This window comes from Equus przewalskii, chromosome 15 (assembly GCF_037783145.1).
Source record: "Equus przewalskii isolate Varuska chromosome 15, EquPr2, whole genome shotgun sequence".
NCBI classification, from domain to species: domain Eukaryota; kingdom Metazoa; phylum Chordata; class Mammalia; order Perissodactyla; family Equidae; genus Equus; species Equus przewalskii.
Genome location: NC_091845.1, coordinates 72989907 through 73012258, shown reverse-complemented (window position 1 = coordinate 73012258; position 22352 = coordinate 72989907). Strand labels below are relative to the sequence as shown.

The following is a 22352-nucleotide window of genomic DNA, read 5'->3' as shown; positions in this document are numbered from 1 at the left end:
CTACACTTTTATTCATCTGCAGACCATCCACCTCTGGCAGGGCTTTTTAAATACCATCATGTAATCCTTGCACTGTCTTTACCTTTTTAGCACCTAGACTCTCCGCTGAGACCACGGGTTCTCTACCTGGGGTCCTCAGAACCCCAGGGGTCTGTGAATAGATTTCAGGGAGCTGATGAACTTGGATGGGAAAAAATTTACATCTTTACCTTTATTAACTCTAGCTGATCTATAGCATTTCCTTCAATAATGAATACAGGCAAAAAAAAAACCACAATAGTATTAGATATACCTCTGACTTTGTCATTAATAGAAGCCACAGATATTTTTATGTCACATTAAAGTTGTTGCAGATATCTTGAAATATCACATTCACTCATGCCTACTTTGAAATTACAGCAATTTAGATCCACTGCTCAATCCTGTTAATTAACGCACTAATAAGGAAGCACATTACAAATGTGATTCTTTTTTAATATTTTTAATCCTTTGTAATCCTACATATTTTATTTTATGCATGTAAAAAAATGACAGTCCAGGCTTCACCAGTCTGCCAAAGGGATCCATGGTACAAAAATGCTAAGAAACTCCTACCCTGGACTGAAGATAGCGTCAGATCAGCAGTAAATCTTGCACACCTCTGCCCCATCCCACATACCCAGCTCAGTGTCTCGCACTCAATGACACTCAACATGCACTATGTGCCTGATGAAAGTACCGGATTTGTTTTCAATATTAAATACTTACTTTGCAGATCTTTTGGGCATGTGCTCCTGACAGACTGCCTCCAAAAACTGTAAAATCCTAAAAAGGAAATAATTAAATCAACATAAAATATGGTGACTAGCCAGAGATAAAGAGCCAGTCGGAGGAGGAAATGGAAATTTCAGATAAAAGATCCTAAAAGATTGTCAGAAGTTTAAAAATTAAGAATAAAGTCTGACATAAATTATTCCATAGAATAGTGAATAAAATATCTTAGAGGGAGTTCATGTATTGTCAAGAGCAAAAGACCTAGCCTTTGCTCTACAAAAATGATTTGTGATTCCGAGGAAAGGAAAACTGTTCATGCAGAATTAATCCGAAAAATCAGATTCAATGGATGTCAAACAGTCAGGCATTTCAACTACTAGGAAACATTTGCTGTTTTGACAAGGGAGGTGAAAAAAGTGAATGGGAGCCCTCATGCTTCCTCTTGCCTATGGATTACCTTCTGATGTAAAGGGCTTCTTGCAGGAATAACTTCCTTCCTAAAATCCCCTCAAAAAGACAGTGGGGAATTCAAAAGAGACTCAGCCCATGAGGACAAAAAAGGAAGAGGAAACACAGCAGAAGAGAGACTGAACAAATCTGAGGGAAACTGAAAGCCCAAGAAGAATATCTGACTTGGAGGGAACAAATGGAAGCCCACACACCTGCAGGAGTAACCACAAGGAGGGGCAAACCAAGAACCATGGCAAGTCGGGGATGAGGAGGGGTGGAAAACAGATTGATACAAAGTTTGTGTTAGGAGCAGTTAGACCCCACAGGGCCTCTCCTTCACCTTGAGAGGAGATAGGTTTATTCTCTAAAGAAACTTAACCAGAAGGCTTCTGGACTCACAATCACCAGCCAAAAAGAAGGCAAAGGTGAGGCTGAAAAGAGGTGAGAATAGGGGCCTATACACTGAATGTTGAGGAGTGCTGGCCCCTCCCTTCCCCCTACCCGCTCCACCCCAGAACATGATACAGCCAATTATCAGGCAAGAGACTGAGGCTGCTTCTCTGGAAAAACTGAAGCGCCCCAGAAAAAACACCTATAGATATTAACATTTTGGGGAACATTACAAAAAGCTGGCTCATCACTCCCTACTCAGTATCCTTCGGGACCTATTTCAAACACCCCACTTTCCCTAAAGCTTTCCTCAAGAGTGGATGTGATCTTCCTTTGTTCAGAGCCCAGAGCACTTGCTCGGAACCTCTCTCACCCTATCTGTACTTTAGTCACTCCTGTCCTGCCCCATTCTATCTACAAAATGATTAGCTTCTTCAGGGCAAGAACTCTGTCTCCGTTGTCATCTCCACCTCCCTCTCATCCCCACCCTACCCCGTGGGCATAAGAAGTGCTCAAAAGAATCAATTCAATGAATTTTTGTATCTGCTTAATAGTTAGAATACTGTGTCCACAAATCACAATGACTTTCTTTGTTCTGGCTATCTTATTAATGGTTCCTTCTGTACAAGTTTTTGCCTAGCTCTCATAAATTACAAAAAACAGAGATGACTCCTTCTAGTTAAGCATTTGGTAGACCCATTTATAACAGTTTTAAAACATTTCAAAGGTGATTTAATTAGCAAATGAGTATTATCTAAATACAAATTTAAAATTAACAAGCATAATGATTTTAATATCAAACCCAGAAAACATTTCAGGTTCCTAAACAAGCTCTATAACTTTAAGTCTGTAAAAGGAACTAAATATTCAGATTTATATACATATTTCCAAAACCTCTCAGAGGGGGAAAAAAACATTAAACCCAACATGTTCTTCGTGTTAGTTTTCTACTGCTGCTATCACAAATTCAGTGGCTTGAAACAACACAAATTTAACAGCTTACAGTTCTGTACTGCAGAAGTCCTACGTGGATCTCAATGGGCTAAAGGGCTCTGCTCCTTTCTGGAGCCTGTAGGCCTTTTCCCGCTTCTAAAGACCATCTGCATTCCTTCACTCGTGACCCTCTTCCTCCATCCTCTAAGCCAGCAACCTCAGGGCAAGTCCTTCCCACATCACAGCACTCTGACTTTCTCTTCTGCCTCTCTCTTCCACTTTTAAGGACACTTGTGATTATATTGGGTCCACCTGGATAGCCCAGAATACTCTATTTTTAAGGTCAGCTGATTAGCAACATTAATTCTATCTACAAGCTTAATTACCCTTTGCCATGTGAAGTAACATATTCACAGGTTTCGGGGATGGGGACTTGGACATCTTTGGAGGCCATTATTCTGCCTACTACGTTCTCCTATGGTCTCAGTGTAAAGAAACTGTACCTGTCTTGATGAAACCTGACAAAACCTGTTTGAACATGTTCATGAAAGCCCAAAACTCAGCAGCCTGTGGTTCGGAGAGTCAAGTCCCCTCTCCTAGGCTGCATCTACCATGTTCTGTCAGGCCCACACACTGCCCAGAACATGGCTGCCCTCCAGGCACACACCCAACCTGCTAAGAGGAATCTCACTCACTTGGAATAAACTCCTGGGACTTCTTACATGACTACTGCCCTGTGATCCACCCCAATCAGACTAAGGATTCTTTCTCCCCCCGAAAAAACACACAGTATGATACTCTGGACATATGCACTGAAAAACAAAGTAAATCCTTTATCTGCCCCAAACTACAGGCAAGTTTTAATTCCCCCCAAGAATGTTTTCTTCCCACGTATTTTGCTCCTGGCTCTGCCCTCAAGGAATGCTCAGTCCACTGGAGTTATGAAATACCTGACTGAAGACATAAACCAATCTTCCATTGATTCGGCCCCGTCCAGTAACCACACTGTCTCCAGGAAACTACCAGAAAAATAGAAAAATGCAGGTTAAAAAACCAAAATACTTCTTTTGAATGAATTTGGCAATTATGCCCCAATGAAACACCCCCCCTCCCCCCGCCGCAAATCCACCCCAAATTCCTTAAAATTCAGCATGAAGAAAGAACATGAAGGAATCTCCCCTTCCCCCCTTCGGTCTGCAACAGCAAGCACTGGGCTACTGAGTCATCAACAGAAGTGAAGGCCACTGTAGTCTTAGGCCTCATCCTCCTTCCCAAAAGCAGAATAATCAAGAGACCCACTATGGTCACCACTACCAGATGCTCATGGGAAGGAGAAGGACATATGAAGAAACATGGTAACTTCTAAAATCCACATACCCACCCCAAAACTTAGAAAGGCAAAGCCACCATTTTGCTTGGAATCTTGGCAATTACTGTGTGGCCCATAATGGCTCAAATGCAGCCAGGCGGTTTGGTGCCAAGTTTACAAATCTTTGGTCACAAACAGCACATATGGAGACCTGAAGAAAACTGACCAAGAGTGAGTCCAAAGAACTCTGTGTACCCATGGAGAACACCCAATTAAAGGAAGAAGTGTTGGTGACTCTGACCTCAAAAACTCCAAGGCATAAAATTAAAGTGTGTCAAGAGGCAAGTGGTCAGCCTCTTGGGGTCTCTGGTGCCTAGACAGACCAGACCACAACTAAAAGACATTCTCACCCTTCCTTCCAAATTTGGCATTCTATACTGCGAGAACTCTGAGCCCACAACCAGAGCCCTGGGAACTGGGCCAGAGTCACAGTGCACCAGGTGCAGGCAGTGTACTCGCATTCCTTCATATGCAGAGAGAGTAAGTAGGGGAACCTGGGGGCCCCAGCAGTGCTTCTCCAGGGGCACTCCTGCAATTCCAGGGCCCTAACTTGAACATTTTTCAAGTATCCTGAGTCCCAGAAGGACTTCATTAGTCTAGTGGGTAGGTCAGAGCAGGGCAACAGCAGGAACATGCAACTTGGAGGCTCACACCACCATTGTGAACAGATACCTTATTCTTATCAGCAGCCATTCCAAAATCTGCACATCTGTGTTCCACAAACATGTCACTCTCGATAAAACTGCCAGGGTCCAGCAAGAGACTGATCCGCTCTCTGGCTGTTAGCTTTCCCTAAAATGCAACCAAAACCACTCAGTGATGTCATCATAGATAATGTGAGTAAGCAAGGAGTGCTCGTGGGAGGGCCTGGAAGACAGGTTTCTTCCCCTCACCCCATGTGAAAGCCTCTATTCTGTCAACCTGCCCAAGAGACGGGTGTTAGCAGTAGACTTCAGCCAGTAAGGAAATCAGGGCAGACAGGTGCTCCAGGAGTCACCAACTGTGCAGGGCAAATAAGGAAGTAGGAGGAGGAAAATGTGGAGAGGAGAAGTGAGGCTAAGGAGAGCCCGACCCTGGAACAAGATAACTAGTTCCACAAACACTTACTGGAGACCTAAGGAAGAATGGAGAAGCAGGAGGTGGAAAACCAAAGCAAGCTTAGTGAAAGGTCTGAGGCTACACGCCCAGATTCACAGGCTTCTTCTAGGAAACCCCACAGAAGATCACCTCATAGGGCCCAGCCCCAAGGAGACTTCCAGGACTACCTGCTCCATGGGCTTCTCCTACTGCCCTACAGGGTCCCAAAGCAGGGCCCCGAACACCTGACAACGATGCTATGATACAGAGACAACCCCACAACACAGAGGGCTGAGTAGACAAGGAACGGGACAGAGAGTGCTAAACAGCTCACTTGAGAGGAGTAAAAAGAATGCTTCTTGGAGGGGTTGAGATTGGAGCCCTCAACCTATCAAGAGCCTCCATTGCTTTGGCTCCCAAGCCCTGAAACCAAGCCAAACACCTGGGCCCACTGTCCTGCCCTCCTCCCCCTGAAAAAAACACCTCAAATTGGCTACACTTTTCCCTTAAGAAAGTAGCCACAGCCAGTGAGGTTATGTTAAAACAAACAGGTAATCCTATACACTGTTGTATAAAGTAGAATAAGTTTTCCAGAAAGCAATTTGGCAACATATATCAGAGTGTTAAAAATATTTATATCTTTTGACCCAGTAATTCCATTTCTGGGAATCTATCCTATGGAAGTAGTCCAAAAATTGTTTAAAAGAGGGTGGAGTGGGGGATTTACATCAAGTTGGCCTCCTGACTAAGTCAGCTTTGGCAAAAGAGAAACAGCTTCTGGAAGTTGCATCTAAACCCAGTAGGATCTGCCCCGGAAGGGGTGGGGTGATGTTCCAGGGAGGAATTGAGCAATGGGCCCCGACAGAAAGAGTGCACGGGAGCACTGATGGGCCTTTCCAAAGAATGATGTCAAGTTTCCCTCACCCCAGACACAGCCACTCCAGGGGAGGGAGGGAAAGCACGGCTGGCAACCACAGACCATCAACCAAAATTATTCCCCAGCGTCCAAAAGGAACTGTCATCTTCAGGCTGTTATCAAGTGGGAATTTACAACATCTAAATCAACACTCACTTTAGATTTAAATAAAGGGCTGGTTCAAATCTCCTCACTCAAGGCCCCAGTCCCCTTCCCCACGCTGTGAGCTGTGCCTCAGTGCCCTCCAGAGTTTCACTTCTGCACCTTCCGGGTTGGTTGTTTCATTCATCCAGCACATTGTCGAGACGCATACACATGTCAGGGACGCACTGAGCAAGCCGAGTGTCCAAGTTCCAGGTCACCGATCTGGACCTCAGTTTCTTCTGCGATTCAACCGCCCACCCAGGCCATCTCCGAAGGCCAGCTATGATTCTCACCTCTCGCCTCCCAACCCGGGCGGTGCTGGCAGTGCCTCAGCTGCTCAGCGCAGCCAAACATCTAGAGCAGCCCGCGCGCTCCCCAAAAAGCCACCTGCTTCCGACGCCCGCCTCTCCTACCCAGGAGGTCGATGCACGCGGAGACCCTAAGGGGTTCTGCTGGCATTCTGGGGGCGAGATTCCACAAGTTCCCTGCGCGCACCACACACCCCACCCAGGTAAATGTGAAAGTCTGCCCTTGTTACTTCCCCTGCCCTTAAGCCTCGATTTTCCTGCTTCCATAATGCAGCAATAACCTACCCCACTCTTTCATGGCGCATGAGAATAGGTAGACTTTTTAAAAATCAAGCGCCTATTAGTGCTTCACTATCTATTCTACAATAAGATTGTGAGGGGAGAATTATTACTATCTGCTTTTTAGAATAAATTGACTCCTAGAGATTTAAGTAACTTGTGCAAAAGTTTAGAGCTATTGAGTGGTGAGCCGGCTGGACCCGGGCCAGGTCTCTAAAATTCCAAAGGGAACGCAGAGAGTGATAAAGCACAAAGGCGCTGAACCTCGTTTTCGTAAACGGCAACAGGTTCTAAGGGGAACAGCCTCGCCCCCGCCCCTCCCGGGGTCGCGCGGATTGGCTGGGAGGCCTCGGGCGCTGCAAGCCGGGCACGCTGTGATAGGTGGCGAACGCTGGGGCGGGATGGCCTGAGCCGGCGCAGGACTCACTCGCTTATGCTGTGCGTCGATGCGGCGCTGGCCTCCTCCCAGCAGCGCGGTGCGGCGCTTGTCCTCGATGCGCTCGTTAACGGAGACGGGCTGGCTGCACAGGCTGCGCACCGCGGCGTGGAGACCGCTCACTACAACGCGCAGCCTTGCTCCAGCCGCCCGCAGGCGCACCGCCGCCGCCATTTTTCCCCTGCCGGCGCGCCCCCACCCGGCGCACCTGAGTACGCATGTGCGTCGAGCGTGGCCACTGCAGGGTCTGCGCCTGCGCAGCGTCGGCAAGGCGTAGGGAGCCTGTGGGCTGGAATGCAGGGCGCTCTTGGGAGAAAGGCCTGAGAGTTCGAGACCCGAGACCTCGCTCGGTTTGGCTCCGAGAAGTATAGGGCTAGTTCCCAGATCTTGTGCCCGCCTGCCTGCACAGAAGATAGGCTTAGTCCTTGCTCTTCTCTAGCTACCTAGACCCCTAGTTTTGTTGTCCCACTTCCTCCAGAAAATGAATAGATAACCAACGTTTTGTGTGTGTGTGAGGAAGATTGGCCCTGAGCTAACGTCTGTTGCCAATCTTCCCCTTTTTGCCTGAGGAAGATTGTCACTGAGCTAACATCTGTGCCAATCTTCTTCTATTTTATGTGGGATGCTGCACCAGGCCAGCCCCTAACCAACATTGTTTGAACACTGTGCTAGGTGTTGTGTTAGCCTGATTTCACAGATGAGGCAAAGGAAGCAGAGAGGTAGAGTGATTTGGTTAAGAGCCAGGCCTAAAGATGTTGTGGAGCCAGGCTTCAAACAGAGAGACATACTATGTGCCACATACTGAGCACAGGGCTCTTAACTTCTAGTGAGTAATCCTCAAAGTAATACAGCAGCTTCAGCATCGCTTGGGAGTGAATTGGAAATGCAAACTTTCAAATTCTCAGATTCTACCCCACACCTACTGAACCAAATTCTGGGGGTGCAGCCAACAATCTGTTTCAACACATGATCTCTAGGTGATTTTGATGCTTGCTAGAGTCTGAGAACCACTGCTCTAGGAATTTAGAACTGAACTCTTGGAAGCTTCTCCATCTGTTTCCCCCGCTAACAGGCAGATCTTGGAGGCAAAGAGCAAGGTGTATATTTTGCATTCTTAACCACAGAAAACTGTTGATCATTAACCCCTCCAAGCTTCACCTCACAGCCAGGGTCTTCATAAAGTCCAAAGTCTGTCCTAGGACTTTAGTGTTAATACAATTAAATTCAGCAGACATTTTTGAGCACCTAGTATGTGCTAAGAACTAAGTACTTACTACATTTCCTGGAGTAGGAATTGTTCAGCTAGTTAGGCAGAGAAGCTGAGGGTCCAAGGCCTGAAGTCATGTGGCTGGACAAAGCCCACCTGTATCTGTCTGACTCCAGAATGGATGCTCTTGGCCCTGCAATTGGGTCCCTGCTTTAAGGACCTCACCAACCTAGAGAGGTAGACAGACAAAGGACTGGCCTGGTAGCACAGAGGAGAATTTGGGCAAGTCTGGCTCTGTCAAGGAGAGTATCTCTGAGAAGGTAACTGCATGCCAGGGAACAGGAGTAGTAGCATGTTCAGATTCACACACACAATTGCATCTCCAGCTTTTGGGAGAATGGTAGTAAATGACACTAGAAAGCAATAATGGAGTTAGAGTGTGAAGAATTTTGCTATGTTCAGAAATTGGGACTTGGTTTGGGATGGAAGCAGTGGGACTCCTTTCTCCCAAAGCGTTTTGCAGATCCCTCTCCTATGGCACATCTCACAATGTGTTAAGATTGTTTAGCTCTCTTCCCAAGCCAAAGGGCAGGGACTGTGGCTGCCTTGCTCACTGCTGTGGCCCCTGCACCTGGAAAAAGGCCCAACACATAAGAAGTCTTCAGAATGTATTTGTGGAATTGAATTGAGCTAGCAAACAGGCAATTGCATGTGGCTCGGGAGGTTTTTCTGCTACCCCTATGCATCCTTCCAGGCCCTGCTCAGGTATTATCTCCTCGAGGTAGTCCACCCTGATCCTCCCTATGCGTCGGTTAGGGAAAGTATTGGTGCTTTGGGGAAGCAAGGAAATTTTTCTTATTTAACTCTGAACAATTAGTGCTTAGCAGAAGGCCCAGTACAGGAGGGATCCGTAATTGACTGTTAGACTGAACCTAAGTGCTCCTTCCAGGTAGTTCTCTTTCCCTCCCCTTCTTCTTCCTTCTCCTCCCGTCCTTCCTCCTCGCTGTCCTAGTGCCCTACCCCTGAGTACTCCATACACAGTTCTATAGATCTGTAACGTTATTCCTCCTACTTCAGATGCAAGTCCCAGCCTAGGGTGAGTGGGGTAGGAGGAGTATTGGGTATTATTACCCAATAATGGCTCTCTAGAATCCTAGCATGTTCTGGGCTGTTTTCCTGTCCCTAGTCCCCCTTGCTGGGTTGCTGTGTTTGAGTTATTTCTCCATTTTGAGATAGGAGTCACCCTGATCTGCTCATTCTAGTCTAGTCAGAGACCTCTGTCAGCAAGGATGGATGGAAGAGAAGGAAAGAGTTAGCTTGGAGGAGGTCACACGTATTTGGGAGAGTGTTAGTCTGGGTGTTCTCAGAAGCAGCACCCAGTGGGGAATTAAACATTCAAGAAACCAATTAGGGGAACCACCTCTGAGAGAAAATGGGACCACACCTGGGAGAAGCTGGGAGAACTATCAGATTGCAATGCAAGACTGACCCCCAGTCAAGGACCAAGAGAAGGAAGAGAGCTGGCTGGCTGGGAGCTTCTTAGACTACTGTGCAGTTTTAAGGAAAATTCAGCAAGCCTGTCAAGGAGTCTTAGAGCCAAAGTATTCCTGACCTGTTTGGCTGGGAGAAAGAAGCCTGTGAGAGGTGTGGGCTCAGCACAAATTCAGTAATTAATTTTGGAACAACAGCTGGGACTCTCAGTCAATTATGCTTAGTGTCCTCTCACCTCACAGCATTTTGGGTGTTTCGGAGTAAGGGATATGAGAGAGAAGAAATTTTGAAGAACAGTTGCCATCCATGTGGGGAGAGAGGACTTTTAAGATGTTTTTTGTGCTTTGTGAATCTACTTCTTTCCTTAGTGTTGTAAAAACTGAAGAAAAAAATGAATTACTTTATATTCACTTTTTTTTTCCTGGACTGTGTTTCCTTGACTCCTGAGACTGGGTTACAAGAGCCCTAGCTAGGGCCTGGCCTGGTGGTGCAGCAGTTAAGTGCACACGTTCCACTTCAGCGGCCCAGGGTTCACCGGTTCGGACCCCAGGGTGCGGACGTGGCACCGCTTGGCACGCCATGCTGTGGTAGGCATCCCACATAGAAAGTAGAGGAAGATGGGCACAGATGTTAGCTCAGGGTCAGTCTTCCTCAGTGAAAAGAGGAGGATTGGCAGTAGTTAGCTCAGGACTAATCTTCCTCAAAAAACAAAAAACAAAAAAAACAAAAAGACAAGAGCCCTGGCTTAAATTCTAGTTAAAAGTGTTCTTAAGACCTGGAACCTGGTTTTCCCCAGACCATACACATTTTCCAAGCCATCTTTGAGATTCCTCATCTTTTCTGACTCCTTGGGCTCTGTGAGAAATGAGCAGAGCTGGCCTGTCCCCTTTTCCAGAGGCACTCCAAGACCATTCTTCCCCCCTTGCTACACTGCTCTTCCTTTGAAGTTTTTGCCATCTGTTGTACGACACTTTCTGCACTCTGACCTCCATGATACACCCTTCTCTCCCTTGTCTTGTGATTTCCACATCAGGCTCACTTTTTCCCACTTCCCTGCTGTATTAGTCAGTGTTCTCCAGAGAAACCGAACCATTAGGATATATGTAGAGAGAGAGAGATTTATTACAAGAATTGGCTCATGAAGTTATGGAGGCTGAGAAGTCCCATAATGTGCTGTCTGCAAGATGGACCAAAGCCATTAGTGAAAAAAAAGAAATAAAAAGCATCCAAATTGAGAAGGAAGAAGTAAAACTGTCACTATTTGCAGATAACATGCTATTACATATAGAAAACTCTATATACTCCACCAAAAAAATGTTAGAACTAATAAAAAAAAAATTCAGTAAAGTTGCAGAATACAAAATCAGTATACAAAAATCTGTGGCATTTCTATACACTAATAATTAACTATCAGAAATAGAAATTAAGAAAAAAACCCCATTTACAAGTACATCAAAAACAATAAAATACCTGGGAATAAATTTAACCAAGGAGGTGAAAGGCCTCTACACTGAAAACTATAAGAAATTAATGAAAGAAATTGTAGAATACACAAATAAATGGAAAGATATTCTGTGCTTATGGATTGGAAAAATTAATATTGTTAAAATGTCCATACTACCCAGAGCAATCTACAGATTCAATGCAATCGCTACTAAATTCCAATAGCATTTTTCACAGAAATAGAACAAATAATCCTAAAATTTGTATGGAACCACAAAAGACCCTGAATAGGCAAAGCAATCTTGAAAAAAAGAACAAAGCTGGAGGCATCACACTCCCTAATTTCAAGCTATATACAAAGCTACAGTAATTAAAACAGTATGGTATTGGCGTAAAAACAGACGCATAGATCAACAGAACACTGTAGAGAGCCAGAAATAAGCACACATCCTAACCAGACTGTTCTTGTGGGATATGTGTTCAGAACTGTGATACACTAGGTACATCTAGCTAGAATGGTAGAGGATATGAAAAGGATTTGGATTCAAAGAAGTCCTTAAGTTTACAAGAGCACTTCCGGTATTGCCTTCTTATATACCGATTCTACTACTCTTGAGGATGCCCCTTCCCATTTCAACCAAAAGAGCCTTAGTGATTCTATTTCTGGATACTGGGTTGTATTTAAGCTAAAATGCAGCCATGACACAGGAAAGACTCTTTCTTTTTTCTCATCCTCCTTCTTCCTAGACCTCTTCCAAATGCTTACAAAGTTCTAAGACAAGAGTCACAGTACTAGATTAAGAAATGTTTCTTTTCATTAGTGGCTTCTTTTTCTAACATCTTTTACTTTTATAATTCCTGCTACATTTCTAAAAGGCTATATGAATTATGATGATTTCACAATTGTTTCTATTATAATAATTTTAAGCATTTGGTATGAATTATGCTGTTCTGAAGCAAATAAGTTTAACATCTAGAAAGTGGAAAAAATTAACTATTCATATATGCCTCTCCACTAGATTGTAAGCTTGTTTAGGGTAAGGATTGTGTAATTTTTATCTCTGTGTTTCTAGTGCCCAGTGGTTTCTGATGCATGGAAGGTATTCAATCACTGAATAAACTTTGTCTCTCTTTCCTCCAGTTTCTCTGGGAAAATGGAACTATCTGACCCTCGGCACCATCACTGGAGAGAGCTTCTTTCTCTTGGAGCGTGGGAAACCTATAGGGTTTCCCGAGGGTGTTGTTGACATTTGAGTTGTACTTATTGGGGAACATCAAAAGTAGTGAAGATAAGTAGGGTATAATTCACCCCATCCAACTCCCACAAATTTCAACCTTGTGATTGATGTAAGTGTGCCCCTGAGTGAATGAGAGAAAGAAGGACGGAAGGTTGGGGAGAAGCATCTTAGAATGTAGTGCTCTGTAAGGAAAGTCAGCAAGAGGACTGAATGAAGTGATGCCACCATGTACTCTCTGATATCACACAGGGTTCGTTATTTTGCCAAGAAAGAAGGAACAAAAGAAGAGGGAGGGAGGGTAAGAGAGAAAGATAGAGAAAAAGCAAGGAAGGAGGAAAAGGAAGGGAAGGACAAGAAAGGAAAAGAAAAGCACATAACTGTTTGAAGACTTAGAAAACAGCTGCAACAACAGAACTCTCTTTACAAACCCCTTCCTTTCTTTCTTTCTTTTTTTTGCTGAGGAAGATTCACCCTGAGTTGACATCTGTGCCAATCTTCCTCTATTTTGCATGTGGGTCACTGCCACAGCATGCTACCAACAAGCGGCACAGCTCTGTGCCCAGGAACTGAACCTGGGCCACAGAAGCAGAGCACATTGAACTTAACCACTAGGCCACAGGGCCAGCCCCACTACAACCCCTTTTATATGTAGTATAAAATATTTTTATATGTAGGAAAGGATTAAGTAAATATGATATATTCTTCACTTCTAGAATCAGTCATAGGCTAGAAAAGGCCCTAAAAAGAAGCACTGCAGTAATTAGGAGTTGGTGAAGGGTTTCTGGTGCAATGGAAGAACATGCTTTGATGACATCAAAACTGAATTCAAAGTGACACTCCACAAGCAGTGTGACTGGGAAAATCAGTTAACCTCTTTCAGCTGCAATTTTTCCATTTACAAATGGCAATAATAATGCTGACCCTGTACAATAGTTGGAAGGATTAAATTATGATAGCATAAGTAAAGTGCCTATCACAGTGCTCCCTGTGAGCATGTGCTTAATAAATGGTAATCCCATTGACTCTAGTTTTGGAGGAGAGTCCAGTGTATATGGGAAGGGTAGTGTAGATGGAAACTTATTCCAGATATCTAAAAAAGAAAATTAATTATTGGAAAGAAAGAATTGTCAAGAAGGCTGGAGAAGAGTCAAAAAGCAAGTGAATCTAGAAGCAGAAAAACAGAGCCAAGGTCATGCCACAAGAACAGTCTGGTTAGGACATTGACCTAAAAACCACTGTTGCCAGGCCTTGCTGCCACTGTCCCTGGATTCTCAAGGCCATACCACCACTGTGAATAGTTTCTATATTGTCATGTATCTTTGCATTACTCCCACATTCAGAGTCTTGAGTGGGAATGCATCAGATTGTCAGAGACTAAATAACATCCCACACCCCAGCACAAGAAGGATCTAACCCTTCTGGCATCAGGAGTCCCATAATGGGAGACTCCCTCTAAATAAAAAGGAGTTAAGATGGTGAGTAGCCAAAAAAAGGACAAACGATTTCTTTATTATTTAGAATAATGCTAGCAACTGTAACAAACAACCCCCCAAATTTCAGTGACCTAACATAATAGAAGCTCATTGTTCACTCATATAACATTCCAGTGTAGGTGTTCCTCCACATAGTGGGCAGCTTTCCTCCACTTGGTGGTTCAGGGACCCAGGCCTCTTCCATCTTGCGGCCTTACCCACCCTAGCATCCTCTGTATTCCACTGGAGAATGAGGAAGCAGACAAGTAAAAGAGGAGTCCTGCGTCTTAAAGACCCCAGCCACCCCTGGATACAGGGGCATGCTTGGCAATGTAGTTCCTGGTGGCCAGTCACTTTCTAGTAACAACTCCACACTACAGAAGAGGGAGTCACAAACTTTTGGTTGACAATTAGCTGTTTATGGCACACCCTCTACAGGGTCAATGCATGTGGTAAAATGTATGGGGAGTGGGGCGGGGAATTGAGGATTAAAGGACCCTGAGAGGATGGGGAACAGTTCTGAGTAGGGGATTTGTGGAGTGGGGAAAGGGATAGGGCACTAGGAAGTTGAAGTAAGTAGGGAACATCAATCCTGGGGTGCAGGATTGTCTGAACAACTCAGCACCCCAGAAAACTTCTTTCCTCCGATGGTTGACCGGAACTCCTTCTACATACAGGGCCTTTGGTGAAGTGCAGAGGTTGGCAATGGTGACTATCTCAAGAGACTTCTAAACTAATTGGGGAGATGTGTACATGGAAAGATACGTTTTTGGGGGCCGGCCCTATTGCCAAGTGGTTAAGTTCTCACGCTCTGCTTCAGCAGCCCGGGGTTCACTGGTTCAGATCCTGGGCACCTAAGCATCACTCATCAAGCCATGCTGTGACAGCATCCCACATGGAAGAACTAGAGTGACTTACAACTAGGATATACAACTATGTACCAGGAGCTTTGGGGAGAAAAAAAAAAGATACATTTTGTTTCCTAGGTAGCATTTGGGAAGTGTCAGGTGAGTGGTGGGGGGAGGTGCTATAAAAGTTTAAAGTAGGAAGTTCTCACTGATAGCTGTGGACTTAGGGCAGGAGTTTATTCAGATCCTCCAAAATAGGCTGATGCCAAGACAGAATTGAATGAGTAAGAAACGTATTAAGCGAATGAGTGTGAGATAAAATGGGGAGGGAGGCACGGGAGCCTGGAAGAGATCTTCAGACTGCAAATGTAAGGTAAATCTGACCCAGAGTGAAGGGAAGGGGAAGAATGGAAGGCAGGCTGGATGGAAGCATCTTAAACTGTAGGGCAGAGTAAGGAAAGTGGAGCAAGACCATCAGGGAGTCCTTGAGCAAAGTCACCCGCCACATAAGTCTCATATCTCAAGAATGGGCCACCTGTTTCCCTGTCATACTTAGTCATTGGCTGGGAGCAGCCTATAAAACGCATGGCCTGGGAGTGAATCCAGTCATGGATTTCAGAGGGCAGCAGCTGGGGCCTTTGGTCAATTACACTCCTTGCAATTGGAAATCTCAGAGGTATATTCTGATAACCACCACAATCTATCCTTTGCCCCACATAGACCTACCTCTTCCCACAGGTTTGGGAAGCAGTTCCTCGAAGGTTCCTGTGGGCCTTTCTTCCTGAGGGGAAGCTCAGAAGAGGGTGTTTAGTGGAATGAACTACAGCTTCTGTTGCTGCAGTTGATCTCCGGGCTTAAACTGGTACTCATCCTCTCCCTCCTTCACCATCCATTTGTAAATCCCCTCACCCTCACTGATCACCTCAGCAGGTTTTGGTGACTTACTTGGTGATATGACCCAAACTTTCATTCTGAAAGGGTCTGAATCATTGGTAATCATACCTTTCTCAGGCCAGGATTGCTTCATATGTCCATTCATGGTTACAACAAAGCAAGAGAGTGCCAGGAGGCAACCAGGTGGATTGCCTGGTTTCCACATGTGTTCCTCCTTGTCCCCATTGTGAAAAAGCAGCCCTCCTATTGATCGATGTCAATTACCTTTGCTGGATGGTGATTCTTCCTACTTGCTGGTTCCTGGATACCTGGAGTTCAAAGTGCCCTGACAGCAGGTGCAGCTTGTAATTCAATGGGATCCTTGCTATATCCTCTGGCAAATGTGTTCCCCCTCTGCGGTCTAGGACCTCTAAGCCTACAGAGTCAAGGGTTGTGGGGACAGGAAGCACAGAATCTCTCAGTGGAGCACTGGGTGTGGTAATAAGTGGGATCACTCCTGCTTCTACCTCTTGGTTCCCAGATCCATGTATCCTTCTGTTTGAGGATACTTCACCATACAGAGGTTTCTGATTTAATATTACACTGTGTCCTCAGGGAGGGCACTCCACCCATCCAGACTGCTGTGTCTATACTGTACTTCAGTGCTGTTGGAAGGCCATTCCAGACCTGCCTTGGCTGAGCGTTCTAATGTCTCTGGAGCTCTGCTACTCTAACAATTAGGTCTTCATCCTACTGCTCAGCTGTGTGTTCCCTGCCCCTGACAGAGAGAAAGGTCCCTTTGTAAGCTATCCCAAAAGCCCTATGGCTCTCTCATTTAACCAAAAACTGCTTGTTAATGGCCCTTAGTCTCTCATGATTTCTCTGTAGGGCATCAATACAACTTGGTAGTAACCACCCAATTTTACTATCTTTGTAAGCATTGTTTCCCCCCATGTTTTTCAAATGTCTGCATCATCACATCTGCTGCAGTATTTCCCTCCACTGGGATATTTCCTGACGTTAACGCTGGTGAAATCTTTGTTAGCCAAGCTACTACCTTGTGCCAGGAACTACCTATGCTCCACCTACTAACCAGGATGGCATCCTCTTTGGCTGATGGGCAGTAGATGAGCCAGTCCAAATTCCTGTCTTACTTAAAGAAGATGTGGTACATGTATATACCATGGAATATTATTCAGCTGTGAGAAAGAAGGACACCCTCTGATTTGCAACAACATGCATGAAGCTTGAGGACATTATGCTAAGTGAGATAAGTCAGACAGAGAAAGACAAATACTGTATGATATCACTTGTATATGGAATCTAAAAAAGTCAAACTCATAAAAACAGTAAAATTGTGGTTACCATGGGATGGGGGTAGGGGTATAGGGCAGATGTTGTTTAAGGGTACAAACTTTCAGCAAGTAGTAAATAAGTCCTAGAGATGTAATGCACAGCATAGTGAATATAGACAACAATATTGCATTATAATCATCAAACTTGCTAAGAGACTAGATCTTTATTCCAACTGCCAAATAGAGATGATTATGTGATGTGATAGAGGTCCTAATTATCGCTACAATGGCAATCATATCACAATATAAAAATGTATCAAATCAGCATGCTGTACACTTTAAATTTACATAAGGTTATATGTCAATATATTTCAGTAAAAAAATCAAAGCTCAAATTCCTGTCTAACCATTTGTTTTCTTGGACAACTCCTCGTACCACTTCTGTTAGGTTAGGTTCTTGAGAAGTGGATGCAAGACAGAATTAACTATGTGAGAAATTTTTGAGAGGAAATGCCTATGAGAGAAAATGGGGAGGCAAATAAGGGAGGCTGGGAGAGCCATGAGACTACAATGCAAGTCTAACCCTGAGTGAAAGAATAAAGGAAGGAAGGAAGGAAGATTGGATAGAAGCATCTTACACTGTAGTTCAGTTCTAAGGAAAGTTTGACAAGGCTATTTGAGATTTCCCAAAGTCACCTGTAAGAGGCCCATCTCCCAGAATGGGCCTGTCTTAGTATCTCTGCCATGCTCAGTCATTGGCTGGGAGCAGTCTGTAGGAAGCAGAGCCTTGGTGCAAACACAGTGATGAATTTCAGAGGGCAGTAGCTGGGGCCCTTAGTCAATTATGCTCATTGCAGTCAGAGATCTGAGAGGTGCATTCTCATGGCCACCACAGCAATCTTCATAGAGGAGGTAAAATAAGATCAGGGCCTAGAATGTAAGTAGGATTTTGATAAGTCGTGATGGGCAGAGTGTACTGTGTGTTCTAGATAAAATAAACAGGGCAACTTATCTGAAGGGCACCTTATCTAAAAGTCTCATTTTAGAGGTGTCATGGGAAAAAATGATGGAAAGGTAGGTAAAGATAGAACTGTTGTGGGCCTTGAATACCAGGGTAAGAAATTTAGACTCTATTCTATAGGCATTGGGAAGCCATGGACATATTAAATCTACATTTTACCTAACCTCTCATAGCATTGAATACTAACGATTATTCTCTCTTTTTATTTCTTCCTTTGTGAAAAATTCTCTTGGCTTCTTTGACATAACATTCTTCTTGTTTTCCTCCTATATCGTTGGCCACTCATTCTCAGTCTCTTTTATGCAGTTCCTTGTGACTTGAAAGTAGGTAATTTGCTGAGGAGAGAGTATAAATGGAGAAGAGCAGAAGTCTAAGGATAGAATTAGTTAGCTAATTAATTAATCCATGCAGGGAAATATTTCATGATTATGCCACTTCAAACCTAAACTCTTTAATGACTTCTCAATGTTCATATGATAAAGACAAAATTTTTAACATGGCCTATAAGACCCTGCATAGCCTCGACTCCACCAGTCCCTGACTCTTCTAGTACCATCCTCCCAATCTCTCGGCTCCAGCCACACTGGCCTTCTGCTAACTCCTTAAAATCGCCAAATTTCTCCTTCTGCAGGGTCTTTGCCTTCACTGGGTGGAAGGTTCATCTCTCCCCTTTTCAGTGGTTAATGTCTACTCGTTCTCATATTTCAGCTTGACACTTCCTTAGAGAAGGCTTCCCTGACTTCTTTAACTAAATCAAATCCTTTTCTTATATGTCTCCTAGTACCATGTTCCTTTTATTTGTAATCGTCAAAGTTGTCATTTTATATTTATTTGTGTGAATATTTGATTAATGTCAGTCTCGTCAATATCTCCAACTACACCGTAAAGGTACATGAGGGCTAGGACTGTATCTGTATTTTTATTTTTCTTATATCACTTAGGACAGTGACTGAAACATACTTGCCATAGTACCTTAAACAATGAATGCATGAATGAATGCAAGAACAGTAGTTCTTGACCAGAGGAACGTGGTAATATTTGTGCAAAATAGAGTTTTAGATAGCTTAATAAGTCAATACTGGGTAAGATGAATTATAGGTCTTGGAGACTTACATTAGAGGGTCTGGCTAGATGTCAACTGTAAGTTTGAGGGAAAGAAGATACATTAGGGTAAAGGCTAAGTTGCTGTATAAAAGAACCCCTGAATACAATGGCCTAAGTAAAATAGGATTTTATTTCCTTCCTATAGATGTCTTCAAAGTTTACCTGCAACAATATTCACTAGAGTGTTACTAAATAGTGAAAAATTAATAACCTTAGTTATTTTCCAATAATAATGTCCAACAGTAGCAGACTACTTAGGTAGCTTGCAGTATTGCTATTCAATGGAATATCATCACCTGTTAAACATTGCGGAACAGTGGCTCTCACACTTCTGTGTACATCAGAATTACCTGGAAGGCTTGTTAAGACACAGCCTGCTGGGCTCACCCCAAGTTTCTGATTCAGTGGGTCTGGGGTAGTAGTGCAAGAGTTTGCATTTACAAGTACTTAGGTGATGCTGATGTTGCCAGGGACTACAATTTGAGAACCACTGTTGTGGAAGAAAATTTAACAACATGGAAAAATGCCTATGGCACAATGCCAAGTGAAAAAAAGGTTCTAAAATAGAATTATATTCATGATCTCATTTTGGTAGAAAATATGTATCTATTTGCGTACATATAAATAGAAGTCTGTAAAGACGTACAAATTGTTAACAGGTGGATTTATAGGTTGTCTTTTTTTTTTTTCTTTTTCTCCCCAAATCCCCCCAGTACATAGTTGTATATTTTAGTTGTGGGTCCTTCTAGTTGTGGCATGTGGGACGCCACCTCACCATGGCCTGATGAGCTGTGCCATGTCCGCGCCCAGGATCCAAACCGGCGAAACCCTCGGCCGCCAAAGCGGAACATGCGAGCTTAACCACTTGGCCATGGGGCGGGCCCCTAGGTGGTCATTTTTGTTTGTTTTTGCAAATTATTTACAATTAACATTTGTAATAAGGCAGTTTGTTGTTTTACTTTTTCTATTATGGTAAAATATATATAAAATAACATTTACCATCTTAACCATTTTTAAATGGACAGTTTAGCGGTATTAAATACACTCACATTGTTGTGCAGCCATCACTACCATCCATCCCCATAACTCTTTTCATCTTATAAAACTTAAACTCTATAGCCATTAAACAATAACTCTCCATTATCCCCTCCCCCCAGTCCCTGGCAACCACCATTCTACCTTCAGTCTTTATGAGTTTGACTATTTCAAGTACATCTTGTAAGTGGAATCACAACACTCATCACAATAAAAACAATTGATAAGACTTGTTGGGGGGAGTGGTCAAGTCGTAACTCCAAGGTTATAAGTTTTAAGGAAAGAGAGTGATGACAGAACAGAGAAGAGCAAAGTGAGATCTGGTTATTGGGAAAATGATGATGAATTTTGTTTTGGGTATATAAATTTTAAGGTGATTGTAGGATATCTTGGTGAAGATGGAAGCATGAAGCTAGAGATGTGAATCTGAAGCTTAAAAGACATATTGACACAACACTTATTCAAGAAGATGGGTTAGTTTAATTCTTTAGAGTGGATGAGTTGCCAGAGTGAGGATATGAAATAAGAAGGCCTAAAGACTGTGGCCTGAATTAATTCATTCAATCACTCATTCATTCATTCCAAAAATAAATGAGCCAATACCTCAGGCCCTCAAAAAACTTGGTCTAACAAGTGAGACAGAAATGTAAATAGCTGATTTCAATTTGGGAGTATCTTTAATATCACATTGAAATGGGAAGAAATAATCCACAAATGAGAAAGGGAATGCACAGAAATAGGAAAACTCAGACAGTGCAAAATCACAGAACAATGAAGGAAAAAAAATGTTTTAGAAAGAAAAATGTAATGAATGATAAAATTTTTTCAGAGTGGTCAGGGAAAATAAGGGTTAAGATTTGGTAAAATAGGTTGATATTGCTGAATGGTACCTTTCCTTTTTTCCAGAATTGGGACTTAGGGCCCACAGCTGAGGACGATAAAGTTGAGGACCTCAATTGTTGCAGCCATCTTCCTCAGGACTAAGAGGCAACAAACCAGCTCTGCCACCACCAGCCACCACCCCAATCCTCTCTCTCTTCCCAGTTCATAGAAAAAGAGGGAAGAAATAGAGAGTCAGAATCCAGCCTTGTTGTGTGTTTACGGGAAGAGGCTTTTTGTTCTCCCAGGGAAGCTGTGCCTTTCCTCTATTCTCATTGCCAAGTAAGGTTGGGGTGGGAGTGGGTGGGAAGAGGAGCCTGACTTCTTGGTTGAATGTATTCTTAGGCAGGGGACTTGATCTGAGCAAATATAAAGGAATTGGAGAGAGATGTCAAATGGGAGTTTGGGGTGGGCTATGAAATATTCTAAACTCCCACCATTTTTCATTGCAAGGATGAGTATTTCCTGTTAAATAGGCCCCGTGGAAAATAGCTGGGATTGAGCCATTTTGGCAGTTCCCCTCTAAAGGAAGCCATCACCAGGCAAGAAGGTCCTAGCAGTAAGAGGATAGAGTGCCAGGAGTGTGACCTGAAGAGCCCTTGGAAGTAGCCAAGCCAGAGATACCTATATGAGGGCATATGTTAGTGGAAACCCAGAAGCAGTCCTAGAAAAATGCAAACACATATCTCAAGGGAGACCCTTCAGTTGGATGCCTGCCACTCAGAACTTCAGTTGTCAATCAATGTTAGGCAGAGAAGCAATGGCAACTATCAGAGTGAGAACTGCAGTCCTTCCCAGTTGGGCAGACAGTTGTCCACGTCCACCCTGATCATTTGCAGGGCCCATGGCAAGAATACAAATGGCAGCCCACATACCATATGTCTAAATATTTACAAGTTGTAAATCAAACGGACAAACTTTTAAATAAAATATGTTTCATCCTCCTACTTTGACAAATATATTTTCAAAACAACATGGAAGGCCAGGTTTGAATTTAGAATTTCTGAAATCCTTGGAGTTTCACAACAAAATGTAGCAAAACTGGAAGAATTGGTCTTCCAACCATGGCTCCTGGCCCACTTCCCATCTTTTCCTACACTGACACTTTCTCGTTCTTCAAGGATCCCAACATGCTCGGCCTCAACTCAAACATCCAATCTGTATCATCAACTGCTGTCCCTTGGCCACTTCTTAGTCTCTTGAGTGAATCTCCTTGGCTCTGTGGACTCATCTACTTGACAGGAGGGGAGGCATTGCCAGAGTTGCCCTTCTAGTCTTGGGTCTAAGAGCACTACTGCACCTCTCCCTTTTCCTCTCCTATTTGCACCAACACATCAGAGGAGCTAGATCTTCAAGAGTGAATGGAGAGGATGAGACAAGATTTTAAAACA

General features: G+C 43.7%; 1 protein-coding gene across 1 annotated transcript in view; it reads right to left on the bottom strand.

The window, feature by feature from the left end:
* Positions 1–7315, bottom strand: part of PCCB (propionyl-CoA carboxylase subunit beta) — a 73813-nt gene extending 66498 nt beyond the window's left edge. Inside the window, exons 1-4 of the mRNA XM_008536059.2 lie at positions 7047–7315; positions 4568–4687; positions 3477–3545; positions 748–804 (exon numbers count right to left, since the gene is read on the bottom strand). Coding sequence (XP_008534281.2) covers positions 748–804; positions 3477–3545; positions 4568–4687; positions 7047–7229 — 429 coding nt within the window. The 5' untranslated portion in view covers positions 7230–7315. The remainder of the gene's footprint in view (positions 1–747; positions 805–3476; positions 3546–4567; positions 4688–7046) is intronic.
* Positions 7316–22352: the final 15037 nt, after the last annotated feature.